At 37.0% G+C, this 17,218-nt stretch overlaps 2 protein-coding genes across 2 annotated transcripts in view; both read right to left on the reverse strand.

Moving 5' to 3' along the window:
• Positions 1 to 17,218, reverse strand: part of LOC134822990 (uncharacterized) — a 189,748-nt gene that overhangs the window by 73,703 nt on the left and 98,827 nt on the right. The gene's annotated exons all lie outside the window — the stretch shown is intronic.
• LOC134822988 (multifunctional protein CAD-like) overlaps positions 1 to 17,218 on the reverse strand; it is a 51,234-nt gene that overhangs the window by 24,979 nt on the left and 9,037 nt on the right. The window contains 6 exon segments of the mRNA XM_063834290.1: positions 3,396 to 3,560; positions 4,930 to 5,081; positions 5,258 to 5,356; positions 5,595 to 5,692; positions 6,031 to 6,103; positions 6,105 to 6,178. Of these exon segments, the coding sequence (XP_063690360.1) occupies positions 3,396 to 3,560; positions 4,930 to 5,081; positions 5,258 to 5,356; positions 5,595 to 5,692; positions 6,031 to 6,103; positions 6,105 to 6,178 (661 nt within the window).

The raw sequence follows: 17,218 nt of genomic DNA on the forward strand, positions 1-17,218 counted from the left end.
CAGCAGTTAAGAATTCAAGAATTTGTTAGGAATTTGTCATTGTTGATTGTTTATAAAATTGGCAATAGGTTTTATCTTGTGTATTTCACTGTATTGACATGAAAGTCTGACTAAATACTCTGTTTAACAGTATGTTAAAGTCACCATAGTACACTACTAGTTACCATAGTAACACTCTGTTTAACAGTATGTCGGGAGAGCTGGATAGTATCCACGGAGAGACTGCACAACCTACAGGAGGAAGTATCAGCTCGGATAATCTGGCTATCATAGTGTTTATCATAGGGATACTGGTGCTTATCTTCAGACTACTCCTGGAAGTGTGCCCTCCTTTTCTCAGGGAGGATAAGAAGAGGTTATATCTTGACAAGCAGCTAGACACTGGCGATGTTGGGCCAGTAAATGACCGGGATAAGACATTTGAAATGGCCGGGACCGGGATTGGTCAATTTTGACCGGGACCGGGATTTTTTTATCCAATTTGAAATTGGCCGGGATCAGTCAAATTTGACCAGGACCGGAACCGGGATTTTAGCTCTGTTTGGAAACCAAATTTAGCGGAATCAACTATTAGTGCGGAAGTGATCCATCTTTAAGATGGCAATTTGTTTGGGCACCATGTGTTGTAAAATAAATGAGAGGAAAGATTTAGTATCTTGCAAAGATACTAATTGGCACAATTGGAAAAAAATGACACAATTGGCAATAAATGTAATCTTCCAAAAATCATAACCTGCTAGTCCCACACAACTGAATTCCCCTGGTCTAGTTTTCCAATTCATGAGAATAAAACATGTGTGTGTATGGCCAATGCGATATTTTTTAATTTAACATGGAATTGAAGTATGATGAAATTTATAATTTGAACTGAAATGTATTTAAATTATTCTTTAAATTCAGTAGGTTATTGTGCCTTTTCCCCTTTATACCACATGAACGATTAACACGTTTTAACTCGTGTATACATATAATGAAACTTTAAATCTAAACGTTGATTGATAATATTATAACAATATAACCTTTTATTGCAAAATATATCACAGTTTATGTTATAGAACTATAGTTTATGTCCATTAAACTATATCAAAAACTTGTTTCTTTGTCTTCGATCCCACCAATGCTACTTTATTGTTACAAACTATGTTTCTTTGTGCTGAGACTTTGTTGAAGAACAATATGCCACCCCCCATCAGCCTTGTTTATTGTGGTTTGACCAAGACACAGCTCATTTTTAGTTAGCTGTTTCTTTTGCGTGAAAACATTTATTTACGCTTTAAGTTTAAACATCGCTCTGCCCTGTGAGACAGTATGCGTTTTCTCGATCTGTATACGATATTTCTTCTGTGCACTCTATCTATCAAACAAATCACCTCCAACAAACAGGAAAAAGAGGAGTCTTACCATGAAGTAGAGGAGGGAGAGGAGGAAGAAGAGGAGGAAGAGGAGGAGGAAGAGGAGGAAGAGGAGGGAGATCATGAAGAGCACGCAAACGAGTTGATGCATCAAAATATAAAGAACATGACAATTACTGGCTTCTGTATACTCCTCATAGCTATATGTTTCTTCTTCTTGTTAGAGATATGTCCTCGTCTTTGCAGAATGGAGTCAGGCCTCGTCCTTAGGCACTACACAGATACTCAACTCATAACCGGGGAGATCTATACGTAGTGACACAGCAGTGACCCAGTAGTGACCCAGTAGTGACCCAGCAGTGACCCAGCAGTGGCTCAGTAGTGACCCAGCAGTGACCCAGTAGTGACCCAGTAGTGACCCAGCAGTGACCCAGTAGTGACCCAGCAATTTTACAACTTTATCAGGGCTTGCTTTTATTTCCGTTTAAGAGGCGGCTCAACACAAGTGTTAAGGATTCTGAAATTGATGAGGTCTTGATCTTTACATCGGAAGTTCTTAAGAGTTGGATTTAATTCAACATTAATTGTAGAATACTGCACTGATAGGATGTAGCATTTAAATTTCAGAACCATGACCAGTTGCATGTTAAGTTATAAGTCTATATTAAGATTGATAACATTATTATAACTTTGTAAAGTTGCATAATATTCCATAGTTAATTTCCACCTCATTCCAAACCGATACCTTTGTCTGGGACCTCATGATATTACATTACTGATTAACTCTAACCCTAATTAATATTTCTATTAACTTAGTGAGTTCACTCACAATAACCGTACATGTGTGTTAGATTAACAATATACACCCTCTTCGGATATTTCCATCTCCTTAAATCTATTATGCTTCGTTTACCACACTATCACTCTAGTCTCTTCAATCTCTTTTGCGTGAAAACATTTCTTTGCGTTTGCACAACTATTTGAGCTGTGACCTGTACTCTACTAGTTACCATAGTAACACTCTACTACACTCTACACCCTGTGCTATGGGATTTCTCAATCTAACAACGGTCTTTCTTCTGTGTGCTCTGTCTATCATACAAATATCTTCTAACGGTTCCAAGGGATCCGCCGATTTAGACGTGGGGGATTCAGCGGAGGAGAAAAACGGAAAGACGGAGAATTTCAGGAACCTGATGATAGTGGGGTTCTTTTTTTGCTTGGTGGTTATAGGTTTCTTCTTCCTGTTGCGGATCTGTCCCCCACTTTGTCGGACAGAGTCGAGCTCCTTCCAGAGACGATACACAGACAAGATGGTCGTTACTGGAGAGATCTTCTAGGTCTACAGACATTTTATCAGAATCTATTTTCACGTAATCTGATGAAGAGGTGACTTGATGATGGGTCTAGATTTTTGCTTCAGGGATTTTGCAAAGAACAATCCCACAGGATCACCCCTAGAATGATCTCGACTCGCATTGTGCATCGTAAATTTCGGTTTTACTTCCTTATCGCGAACCCCCATTTACCCCATCTGTTTTCTGTGAACCACTGATCTGAACTTCTAGTGTTTTACAAATATACATTATACACCAATATACAGAAGTTCTCTGGTTTGATCTGAACTGGGATATAGCTTAGTATATTCAAGTTTTCTAAAAATTTAATTATATCATGTATGTTAATTATATAAATATATGTCATGTTGAGTTCTAAATTAATTGGAAAGTAGTATGTATACATGTTTCAGACTCCGCCCTTTTTGGATCTTAATTTCAATTAAATTTAAACAATAATTTAAGAATTCCAATTATTCAACAATTTATATAATAGTAAAAATGGTGTTTTTCATTGAGTTTAGTATTTATTCTGCATTCAATGGTGTCATAATTATCTATAGTACAAATCACTGAGCGGAGTCCCACAATGAGAGACATAAACCCGACTGACCCCACTCGTTACTACTACTACTAATAGACAATAGTGTCATGGTCTGTTAAATAACATGTAACTACTGCGAGTTACTGTTAAAGGTTAAATTACCTGTGACAGATAGACATGGCGGCTCCAGAGAGAACGTAAGAAGGTCTCACTAGGACCGGGTAGCCGACTTGTGTAGCAAAGTCTACAGCTGACTCCAGGTCCGTCAGCTCCTTCCACTTGGGCTGGGCTATGTTCATCCAGTCCAGCATTCTTGAGAATTTGAACCTGCAATTTGTAGAGTTAGGAAGACGAGCTGAAGACGATTTACACATCATGTATTTTGAAAGCTCCTGCTAAAACAAACTTTTCGTATCACTTATTATATATAATATGTTTTAAACAAATCCCCCTCCAGGTTAAATTATACTATCAACACTGCTAACAAACACCCTTACTAATAATCATATACCACCCCCCTCCCCCCAACACTCCCCTCATATTCCTACGTAATACCCTTACTAATAATCATATATTATTAAGTTTGGATCTACTAGTAGCTGTTTTTTTGTAGTACATGCCCTGCTTCCTTCCTTTCCTAAATTCCTTACAAGCTCCTCCTCTCTTACACCCTTTTCACTCACTTCATTTCACTCATTCACTTCATATTTTATTACCACAGTATCTGCCAAAACCAACATGGCCCAAGTAGAAGGGGGCCTTGACGTTGTTTCCCGCTTGGCCCTGCATCCCATGCTGACGGTCGGCCTCCACTCTAAAAAACTTACCTTCAGTGAAGGCCGATGGTCAACAAATAGCGATGTAAGAGCTTGGTGGGAACAAATCCTGACTTCCTTTTACACCTTTGGGACGACTTTCGCAAATGCGAGAGGAATGACCCCGAGGAGGGCTTCATTGGGTTTTAGTAGGTTGCATATTTAAAAAAATAAAATAAAGAAGAAAAAAAAGTTTGGATCTGAGGTTACTCTAGTAGCCCCTCAGCTCTTAGAGTAGTTTGTGTTTGAAGTGAAGTTAGCTTTGTTACCAGAGTTACCAGAGTTTACACTTACTCTGTTACCAGAGTTACCAGAGTTACCAGAGTACTGCCAGAAACCAGGAAACAAACATAGTCAGGACAACACCTCATTTTTAGTGTTCAACACAGTGCTCTTAGTGACCATGACATTAGGGGTAGTAGTGGTACTAGTGATAGCTATATCAGTGTGATTGTGGAGTAAGAGGAAGAGGAAGGGGGAGATGTTCATAACAGAGTTGGCAGAGGCCCAACTTTCTCAACAAGTAACAAGGGGGCAGAGAGAGGCCGCGTTTGAGGAAAATATATACGCTAATTATATGTGAGATGCTATCAGAGTTAGGATTTTTAAAGCTGTTTGGAATTATTTTCGAGAACATTAAATTTCCCATTACATTTCGGTTGGTTTGTTTGTTTTTTATTCATTTCTCTATTTTAAACTGTTAAAAGAAATTTAAAGAGGATTGTTACTTAGTCATATTCCAAAATTCAACAAACTGATGATAATTCTATACAGACAATTCTGAAAATAAAACTTTCTGGAATATTCAACCTCTCTGACCTATCCTCTAACCTGTTTTCTCACTTACTTAGTAGTTACCTGTTACTCTGTTACCTAGTTACCTGTTCTCGGCGCTGTCTATCATGCTTGGTCTGGTGCCCAGTACATTAGCTCCCGCTCTGTGTAGAAGAAGAGCTATGTTGTTTGGCAGCTGTCCTCCCATTGACACTATCACTCCCTCTGGGTTCTCCAACTCGTACACATCCATTACAACCTGTCATACCAGGGTTACAGGTCACTTAATCTTCAGATAAAAGCAAAATAAAAGCAAATTAACAACATTTCAGTTGAAATATTATGATCATGGATGAAGTCGATTATATAATAATCTGTTGCAAAGAAAATATTTCCCCCCTCTGAATCAAAAGTTGTAACTGGAATGGCGCTGACCTCGAAGCTGATCTCCTCGAAGTAGAGCCTATCACACATATCGTAATCAGTCGACACGGTCTCAGGATTGTAGTTAACCATTATAGTCTTGTAACCCAACTGAAACAGAAAGATAAGTGATCAGCTGATAATTGATTGCTAATTAATTGCTAATTAGATACATTTATACAATGAGAAACTGTCTCAGGATTGTAGTTAACCATTATTCTTGTAACCCAACTGAAACAGAAAGATAAGTAATCAGCTTCAAACTCGATCGTTGCCGGCTGTAGAGAAGATTCCATCTAAATTCTAATCATGATACTTAAAACATCAAATAAGTACAATAGAACGTTACCTTTCTAAGCTCCTGAGTGCAGCCCACAGCACACCAATCAAACTCTACACTGGACCCTATCCTGTACACTCCACTACCCAGCACCATGTGCGCTCCACCTGGGAGAGAAGAGTAATTGATTGCTAATTGATTGCTAATTGATTGCTAATTGATTGCTAATTGATTGCTAATTAGATACTTTAAGCAATTATATAGTTAATCGGATGGTAAGTTAATGTTCGATAATGCGAAGTAATGAAGACGAGTATTCAAGGAGATAGTTACATCAAGCGAAGCCTTAGTTTTCCATCGCCTGCGCCTCATCATTATACCAATAACACCATACAATAAATTAACTAATTAAATACTTAACTAATTAACCAATTAACTAATTAACTTATTATCTAATTAACTAATTATCTAATTAACTACTTAACTAAATAACTAATTATCTCACCCTGATGAAGGACCACATCGTCTTCACACCCGTTGTAAGTCAGGTACAGATAGTTGGTTTCTGCGGGATACTCTGCCTGCTACAGTATCTATCTGTTTTACACAAGGCTGGAGGTTGAAGGAGTGTCTTACTCCCCGAACTGCAATCTCTGGGAGGGGGAGGTGTGTTACTGTAGTGAAACACACCTGTGTTATTTAACAGTGCAATCAGAACGGGTGGCGACCTCTATGAATTTTATTTTTATTTGTCCTCATAGTTATTCAATATCCGAAAATTACAAAACGTTTTAGAGCAGTGTAAGATAGTAACAACTTTTAACAGATTTAACATTATAAATAGTTATATCACATAATGTATTAATATACTATATCTTTTGAATTTAACTGTCCCTCATCAAAAGTGAGCTTAGCTGTTTCAATCATTATCACAATATTATATAATATTCTTCAATCTTCGATGCTTTTCTACTACATATCAGTCTTTCAAAGACATACAAGTCCGTGGAAACATGACGTAAACAAGACGTGATCTTGACTTCTATCAGACTGATAGAATCTGATAGTATCAGTAAATATCAAAGTTGGCTATCCAAAACAAATTAATTCAGAGTTCACTGGTTTTGATGGTTGATGTAAGTTCCGACACTGTATCCAATAAGGGAACTACATTAGAGAGAGGAACTTCATTGCAACTACTAGTTCCTGTTTTAGATATTCTCGTTGTGTTGCTCTGACCCGAACATTCCACAATATCTCTCTTTCTAAGAACACACTGAATAGTGAACGTTCTAAAGTGATTGTTAGTGGAGAAGTATATGATAGGATTGGACCAGAAAGAGAGGAACATGATGAAAGTAACGAGGCGCAAGGTGTAGTCAGTGTCATCCCATGTAACACCTTGTAGCATGGTGTTAATGAAGTAGGGCAGCACTGAGACCAGGAAAGTGGCGGTAACTAGAATTACTATCACGATATTCATCTTGTTAACGGAGCTGTTAGTTTTCTTAACAGCATAGATCACTAGGAAAGTGTTCATAAGAAACAAAGTCAGACAAGGCAAGCCATTAAGAAGAGTTGTAGCGACAAATTCAAAAGTTAGATGCCATGTTTTGTCGAATGAGGTTCGGTTCGTCCAACACATACATTGAGTAGTTGAGAATTCAACGATCAATATACGCTCCATAATCGCTCCATAGAAATAATAGAACGGAAACACCATCGCCGCAACTATAGTGCTCACTGTTACAGACCATAACTGTCTTCTGGAACAGTCTAGATTCCGCAGAGGATACAGGCATCTCATGATCTTGTTCAGTGCCAGGGTGTTTATCAGAAAAACATTAACCACACACCCTACATATTTGTAGATAAACATGATCTTGCAGAACGTATCACCCAATACCCACAGATTGTTTGCGTAGAGAGAGATGATAACAGGAATCAAGATAAGGATATTGTTTGTGATAAGATCCGACACAGCTAAGTTCTGTATGATCCAAACTGAGAGCTTGTCCAACTTGATGGCTTTGTGGTAGATTGTTGAGTAGATCACAAAGCTGTTACCAATGAGTCCCAGAAGAAGGGATATATGGCACCAGATTTGGGATAACACGTTTATCAGTGTCATCCTCGTTATTCAAAACAAAGAGTAATAACGGTGAGTGTAGTAACGTTGTACGACAACACGAGACGTTATGTAATGTTACAGACTGTGGAGATACTTTGTAGCATGTTTAGATAATTTAAGTTGTTTTATTTAGTGTATCCAGCTAGACAATACCCTCCTGACAATGTCACGTGATCACATGAAATATTACCAGTCTTCTGTCTTCTTTCATAAACTGCTCTTCGATGCTACTGCCACACGGTAAAGAAACACGGAACAGAGTTTGTGAATTATCAAATAGGATCTGTGTAGTAGTGACAGCTTACACATCCTACACTGGATAGGTTGCAGGTTCCAGCCATGAACCTTAACCCACCACTCGGCTGAATGACCTCCCCCTCCCCCTCCCCCTCCCCCCCCCCCCCCCCCCCCAGGTAGGTATCCCCGGCACCCCCCCCCCCCCCCCCCCCAAGGTAGGTACCCCGGCACCCTCCCCCCTCCCCCCTCCCACTAACTACTTATTACGGACGCTACATTTTTTCACAACTTCAGGTACCAGGTGATGAAGTCAAGATTCAAATAAAGTATTATATAAAATAAAGTGGCGTAGGTAAACATCATGAGGCTCCACTGCTACGTTATGTGATACGGTTCACAAACCCAATGTTTTATGTAGCTCTACCAGTGGTAAAGTCTACCACATGGGAGTTAGAACTCTCAGTGAACAACAAGTCTGATCAACAAACTTCATTTATTATCTTTGGTCGGTGAAGTGGTTGGAACTACTACAGCACAGTGGTTGAGACACTAACTAAACGCGTAGCTCCATGGATTCGCTGTGGATGACACTGCTAGGGATAGTAGTTGTGCTCCGTGATGCCTCACCAGTAAATAATACAGGTAAATAATACAGGTTATTTCTTGATGATTTGTTTTAATAAGTTAATAGACACCTAGACCTGACATGGTTTATTTAAATTTTACCAACATAATATTGCCTAAACAGAGAAACTAAAAAAGAATGCTTGTATCTACTATCTAATATCTATATTATACTTTCTCCCTAGATTGGACCACGATCACACGGGGACATGACATTCCTTTCGATCTAGAGACATCTGCTCTCCAAATAAAGTCCAGTTTTACAGAGGGTAATAACGACATGATATTAAATGTCCAATTCAAAGACTCTGATGCCTCACCAGCAGGAGGTTTACAAGTGAGGTTTCACCCTTTCCCGCAGTTCAAGTTAACTTCTTGTTCAGATTGGAAACCCTTCACTACTCCATTACTATCCATCTCCCAGATTACATGGACTGTAAAATGGAGATATAGCAAGATATCTGTATCTTTTAACGGAGCAGTGCTGCTGGACCTAGCTCCATCTGATGCTACTTGCACTAGTAACTACTACAACAATAACAAGTGGAAACACTTCGGAAAGTAGAGGATTTATCCTTTAGTGGAAAGACCGCCTCCTTTACAGGGGGGCCCAGGGGGAACTTTCTGTTAAGGTTATGTTACTAAATTTTTGTTTCAAATTAACTTTTTTTAATTTTGGGGAAAGGGAAAAATGTTGTCGCTTTTTATTTTATGAGGGTGAAAATAGTGCTTAATTTTTTTTCTCATTTCATTTTTCTAAAATTTTTTGTTAGAAAAACCGTTTTTGGTTTTTTAATTTAACAATAAGTTGTGATTTGAACAAAAATTTTAAGGTTTTGGTGAGGCTGGAATATGATGCTTTGAGTGAAAAAAATAAAAGGAGGCAGTAAAAATTACTTATTTTTATGGAATTAGTTTTGTTTTTTTTAAATTGAAAATGTTTTTTAGCCCCCTAAACTAGATTGGGGGGTTTGGGAGGTGTTATTTTGTTTTTAAAGTTATTTAAATTTATTTTTTTTAAAGTTATTTAAATTTTTTTGTTTTTTGTTTTTGTTTTTGTTATTTAAAGTTTTACTAAGTAAAAATGAGCGGTTTGCATGAATCCCAAGGCGAGGAGAAACACAGGGGTTTGAAATGCTTCTGAGCCGAAATAAAAAAGGGTTAGTTGAATTAAATAAATTTGGAATGAAATCTTATAAGAGAATTAAATTTTAAATTTTGAGGCCCTAAAATTAAATTTTTGAGTTTTATTTTTTTTAATAGGATAACAACAATTATTGAAATGTTTTTAAAAAGATAGTTTTATAATTTGGGTGTTTAGTTTGATTTTGAAAAAATAAGTTGGTGGTTTTTAGTGAAAAATTAATCCAAAAATAGCTGGGAATGAAGTTTTGGTTATTGATGGGGAGTTTTGAAAAAGGTTTGGGAAAACGGAAAATTTGAGTTAAATTTGGTTTGTATTTTAAATGTGGTTTTGAAGGGGAAATTTAATTTATTAGGGAAAAGGGGGGTTAAAATTTTAAAAAAAAAAAGAAGTTTAAAAGTGTTTGTGAGGTAAGAATTAAAATTTAAAATGTTAAAAAATATTTAAATAGTTTATAGTTTTTTTGATTTGATGGTTTTGGTAGGAGGTATTTTAAAAAGTTAGGGGGGAAAAAAATTGTTTTTTATTAATGGGTTAAAGATTTTTATTAAATGAGGGAGTTTTTGTTGTTAAAATGTTTGTGTTTATTTAGGAAATATTTTTTTAAGTTTTTTAAAATTAAAAATTCTTGTTGTTGAGTAAATTTTTTAAAAGTGGGTTCCTTTGTTTTGAGGTCGGGAAAGGGGTACAAAAGAGGGTTTAGCAGCGATGTAAGCTAGCGGGTTCCTGTAGCTTTACTGGCCAGAGCTGAACTCCGTGGATAGACGAGCGTTCACTTCTATGATGTAGTACTGAAGTTGGTGAAGAGTTAGAGGATATCAGGGTCAGGGTCAGGGTCAGGGTCAGGGTCAGGGTCAGGGGTCAGGCGTCAGGGTCAGGGTCAGGGTCAGGGTCGGGTCAGGGTCAGGGTCAGGGTCAGGGTCAGGGTCAGGGTCAGGGTCAGGGTCAGGGTCAGGTCAGGGTCAGGGTCAGGGTCAGGGTCAGGGTTCAGGGTCAGGGTCAGGGTCAGGGTCAGGGTCAGGGTCAGGGTCAGGGTCAGGGTATATACCTGTTGTGACTGAGGATTGAGAGCGTAATGAATGTTGCACTCTCCGACTACGCCCAGATGTCTGACCACTTTAATAGCCACAGTACGTAACATGTTGTACTCAATGTTAGTGAGAGTCTGGGAGGGAGCCACTACTATACTCTCTCCGGTGTGAATACCTGGGGAGGTGGTCAATGAGGTTTACATCTCTCCAGCTAACTACATAATATAATGAGTTTACCATCTCTCAGCTAACTACAGAATATAATGAGGTTTACATCTCTCCAGCTAACTACAGAATTATAAAGAGGTTAACATCTCTCCAGCTAACTACATAATATAATGAGGTTTACATCTCTCCAGCTAACTACATAATATAATGAGGTTTACATCTCTCCAACTAACTACACAATTATAAAGAGGTTTACATCTCTCCAGCTAACTACACAATATAATGAGGTTTTACATCTCTCCCTGAACTACATAATATAATGAAGGTTTACTTCTCTCCAGCTAACTACATAATTATTTAATGAGGTTTACATCTCTCCAGCTAACTACATAATATAATGAGGTTTACATCTCTCCAGCTAACTACATAATATATTATAATGAGGTTTACATCTCTCCAGCTAACTACATAATATATAATAATGAGGTTTACATCTCTCCAGATAACTACATAATATAATGAGGTTTACATCTCTCCAGCTAACTACATAATATATAATAATGAGGTTTACATCTCTCCAGCTAACTACATAATATAATGAGGTTTACATCTCTCCAGCTAACTACATAATATATGATAATGAGGTTTACATCTCTCCCAGCTAACTACATAAGATATAATAATGAGGTTTACATCTCTCCAGATAAACTACATAATATAATGAGGTTTACCTCTCTCCAGCTAACTACATAATATATAATAATGAGGTTTACATCTCTCCAGCTAACTACATAATATAATGAGGTTTACATCTCTCCAGCTAACTACATAATATAATGAGGTTTACATCTCTCCAGCTAACTACATAATATATAATAATGAGGTTTACATATCTCCAGCTAACTACATAATATAATGAGGTTTACATCTCTCCAGCTAACTACATAATATATAATAATGAGGTTTACATCTCTCCAGCTAACTACATAATATATAATAATGAGGTTTACATCTCTCCAGCTAACTACATAATTATAAGAGGTTTACATCTCTCCAGCTAACTACATAATATAATGAGGTTTACATCTCTCCAGCTAACTACATAATATAATGAGGTTTACATCTCTCCAGCTAACTACATAATATAATGAGATTTACATCTCTCCAGCTAACTACACAATTATAAAGAGGTTTACATCTCTCCAACTAACTACACAATATAATGAGGTTTACATCTCTCCAGCGAACTACACAATTATAAAGAGGTTTACATCTCTCCAGCTAACTACACAATTATAAAGAGGTTTACATCTCTCCAGCGAACTACACAATTATAAAGAGGGTTACATCTCTCAGCTAACTACACAATTATAAAGAGGTTTACATCTCTCTAGCTAACTACATAATATAATGAGGTTTACATCTCTCCAGCTAACTACATAATTATAAAGAGGTTTACATTTCTCCAGCTAACTACATAATATACTGAGGTTACATCTCTCCAGCTAACTACACAATATAATGAGGTTTACATCTCTCCAGCTAACTACACAATTATAAAGAGGTTTACATCTCTCCAGCTAACTCCACAATTATAAAGAGGTTACATCTCTCCAGCTAACTACACAATTATAAAGAGGTTACATCTCTCCAGCTAACTACAACAATTATAAAGAGGTTTACATCTCTCCAGCTAACTACACAATTATAAAGAGGTTTACATCTCTCCTAGCTAACTACACAATTATAAAGAGGTTTACATCTCTCCAGCTAACTACACAATTAGAAAGAGGTTTACATCTCTCCAGCTAACTACATAATATAATGAGGTTTACATCTCTCCAGCTAACTACACAATTATAAAGAGGTTTACATCTCTCCAGCTAACTACACAATTATAAAGAGGTTTACATCCTCTCCAGCTAACTACACAATTATAAAGAGGTTTACATCTCTCCAACTAACTACACAATATAATGAGGTTTACATCTCTCCAACTAACTACACAATATAATGAGGTTTACATCTCTCCAGCTAACTACATAATTATAAAGAGGTTTACATCTCTCCAGCTAACTACACAATATAATGAGGTTTACATCTCTCCAGCTAACTACACAATATAATGAGGTTTACATCTCTCCAGCTAACTACATAATTATAAAGAGGTTTACATCTCTCCAGCTAACTACACAATATAATGAGGTTTACATCTCTCCAGCTAACTACACAATATAATGAGGTTTACATCTCTCCAGCTAACTAACTACACTATTAAAAGAGGTTTACATCTCTCCAGCTAACTACACAATTATAAAGAGGTTTACATCTCTCCAGCTAACTACACAATTATAAAGAGGTTTACATCTCTCCAGCTAACTACACAATTATAAAGAGGTTTACATCTCTCCAGCTAACTACACAATTATAAAGAGGTTTACATCTCTCCAGCTAACTACACAATTATAAAGAGGTTTACATCTCTCCAGCTAACTACACAATTATAAAGAGGTTTACATCTCTCCAGCTAACTACATAATATAATGAGGTTTACATCTCTCCAGCTAACTACACAATTATAAAGAGGTTTACATCTCTCCAGCTAACTACACAATTATAAAGAGGTTTACATCTCTCCAGCTAACTACACAATTATAAAGAGGTTTACATCTCTCCAGCTAACTAATATATAATGAGGTTTACATCTCTCCAGCTAACTACACAATTATAAAGAGGTTTACATCTCTCCACAACTAACTACACAATATAATGAGGGTTTACACTCTCTCCAACTAACTACACAATATAATGAGGTTTACATCTCTCCAACTAACTACAAAATATAATGAGGTTTACATCTCTCCAGATAACTACATAATATATTTTATAAATCAAGATTAAATATTTGGGGTAAATATGGTAGTGATATTTATGATGAATTTATTGAAATGTTTCAATCACCTAATATTATTTTGTAATTTGTATCGACATATATCGTTTTTTCAGTTATATAAGTTACCTATATCTATTAATTATTCTAGTATTTGTGATTAATTTGTATTGATTTATTATTTGTGACTTACAAATTAGTAACCATTATATTACCGTCTAAAATTTTTTGTCTAAAATTAATTTTATGAAGGAGTAAGTTGACAAAAGATGCGCATTCGTATATTCATTTATTGCATGTTTAATTTGTTTTTGTGTGTTTAATTTACGATTATTTGCATTTGAGATTCTGCGATTAAATTTATTTTGTTGATTGTAATGTTGTGATATTTGCATAAATTTATTGTAAATGTAAATATATGTTTCAGAAAATTATGTAATGTAACGTGATGGAGGTTCTTTAAGCGGGAAATTCCAGTCCAACCCTGGAAACATGACATAAAAGGATTTGTTTTACTTGTTGCATGAAAAGCACTAATATTTAGTGATCTACTGTGGCTGTTTCTGCGCCCTGCTTGGTCAATGATAGCCTAGCTATCTTTTTTCTACATGAAGTCGGAACAATCTTTTGATGATCATCAGAGTATAAATGATCCAGAATCTCTTGAAACCTTTAACATAGTACCATGTGATAGAAAATCATGCGTTACATGCTTAAACCGCCTTTCTTTGACAACTTCTACACTAATAGCACTACAAACTCTACTTTCCTCATTGACTTGTAATGGATCATGACCATGTCAAACGAAGAATTGCATCTACTTGATAAAATGCTTGCATAAAGATTGGTAAATATCAACATTGGGCACACGATCAATTCAATTGCTTCTAGAATAAGCCGAACATAAATCTACTATAAAACGTGGTGGAGGCTGCAAAATACTTCGTGATCACTTCACTAAAAATTCATAGCACTGAAAACATGGCTATCATGCCGATTAAACTCTTACCTAATAATACTACATTGAAAGAAAGAGAAGACATTGAAGAAGCTTGTATGTTGCAGTAAATACAGTTTTCCCATATGGTCTCAACGTTCGTGTTAAAAAGAAGAACATACTAGATGCCTGCAATATTGTGATGAAAGGATGAACTCTAAAACAACGATTTATAGTCAGTTCGATATAGTTAAAATAAATAGACATTCACGTGGAGGTAGATTCATTAGTAAAATAGTAAGTGAAAGACAAGAATTGATATCGATGTATTTTATGAAGATTTGCTGGATGATGATAATTGATAGTGCATGATATTCGTACTATCTATGTAATCTTAAAAAGAAACAACTTAAGTTAGGTATATATTAAGCTATATCTTATATTAATAATTTTAATAGTAGGTATAACGACATATAGATTTCATAAAATTATCTTAGTTAAAGATTTATCGGGGTTTTCCCCTTCAAGAAGGTTTAACGTGTAGAATGATATATCAGTAAATTCAAATTCTATTCAAAATTTAGATTCACTTATGGTTGATGTAAGTTCCGCAGTATCATGACTAATTGAGAAGAGCTCAGAGAGGAGCTTCATTGCAACTACTAGTTCCTGTTTTAGATATCCTCGTTGTGTTGCTCTGACCCGAAGATTCCACAATATCTCTCTTTCTAAGAACACACTGAATAGCGTACGTTCTAAAGTGATTGTTAGTGGAGAAGTATATGATAGGATTGGACCAGAAAGAGAGGAACATAATGAATGTAACGAGGCGCAAGGTTGTAGTCAGTGTCATCCCATGTAACACCTTGTAGCATGGTGTTAATGAAGTAGGGCAGCACTGAGACCAGGAAAGTGGCGGTAACTAGAATTACTATCACGATATTCATCTTGTTAACGGAGCTGTTAGTTTTCTTAACAGCATAGATCACTAGGAAAGTGTTCATAAGAAACAAAGTCAGGCAAGGCAAGCCAGTTAAGAAGAGTTGTAGACGACAAATTCAAAAGTTAGATGCCATGTTTTGTCGAATGAGGTTCGGTTCGTCCCACCACATACATTGAGTAGTTGAGAATTCAACGATCCAATATACGCTCCATTTATCGCTCCATAGAAATAATAGAACGGAAACACCATCGCCGCAACTATAGTGCTCACTGTTACAGACCATAGCTGTCTTCTGGAACAGTCTAGATTCCGCAGAGGATACAGCATCTCATGATCTTGTTCAGTGCCAGGGTGTTATCAGAAAAACATTAACCACACACCCTACATATTTGTAGATAAACATGATCTTGCAGAACGTATCACCCAATACCCACAGATTGTTTGCGTAGAGAGAGATGATAACAGGAATCAAGATAAGGATGTTGTTTGTGATAAGATCCGACACAGCTAAGTTCTGTATGATCCAAACTGAGAGCTTGTCCCAACTTGATGGCTTTGTGGTAGATTGTTGAGTAGATCACAAAGCTGTTACCGATGAGTCCCAGAAGGAGGGATGTGTGGCACCAGACTTGGGATAACACGTTTATCAGTGTCATCCTCGTTTTTCGAACCAAAGAGTAACGTTGAGTGTAGTAACGTTGTACGACAACACGAGACGTTATGTAATGTTACAGACTGTGGAGATACTTTGTAGCATGTTTAGATAATTTAAGTTGTTTTATTTAGTGTATCCAGCTAGACAATATCCTCCTGACAATGTCACGTGATCACATGAAATATTACCAGTCTTCTGTCTTCTTTCATAAACTGCTCTTCGATGCTACTGCCACACGGTAAAGAAACACGGAACAGAGAGTTTGTGAATTATCAAACAGGATCTGTGTAGTAGTGACAGCTTACACATCCTGCACTGGATAGGTTGCAGGTTCCAGCCATGAACCTTAACCCACCACTCGGCTGAATGACCTCCCCCTCCAGCTCCCTCCCCCCCCCCCCCCCCAAGGTAGGTACCCCCGGCACCCTCCCCCCCCCCCCCCCCCCCCCCCCTCCCCCCCCCCTCCCCCATCCCACTAACTACTTATTACGGACGCTACATTTTTTCACAACTTCAGGTACCAGGTGATGAAGTCAAGATTCAAATAAAGTATTATATAAAATAAAGTGGCGTAGGTAAACATCATGAGGCTCCACTGCTACGTTATGTGATACGGTTCACAAACCCACTGTTTTGTGTAGCTCTACCAGTGGTAGAGTCTACCACATGGGAGTTAGAACTATCAGTGAACAACAAGTCTGATCAACAAACTTCATTTATTATCTTTGGTCGGTGAAGTGGTTGGAACTACTACAGCACAGTGGTTGAGACACTAACTAAACGCGTAGCTCCATGGATTCGTTGTGGATGACACTGCTAGGAATAGTAGTTGTGCTCCGTGATGCCTCACCAGTAAATAATACAGGTAAATAATACAGGTTATTTCTTGATGATTTGTTTTAATAAGTTAATAGACACCTGACATGGTTTATT

The sequence above is a fragment of the Bolinopsis microptera genome, chromosome 11 (genome assembly GCF_026151205.1).
Source record: "Bolinopsis microptera isolate Bmic1 chromosome 11, MBARI_Bmic_1.0, whole genome shotgun sequence".
Taxonomy (NCBI): Eukaryota; Metazoa; Ctenophora; class Tentaculata; order Lobata; family Bolinopsidae; genus Bolinopsis; species Bolinopsis microptera.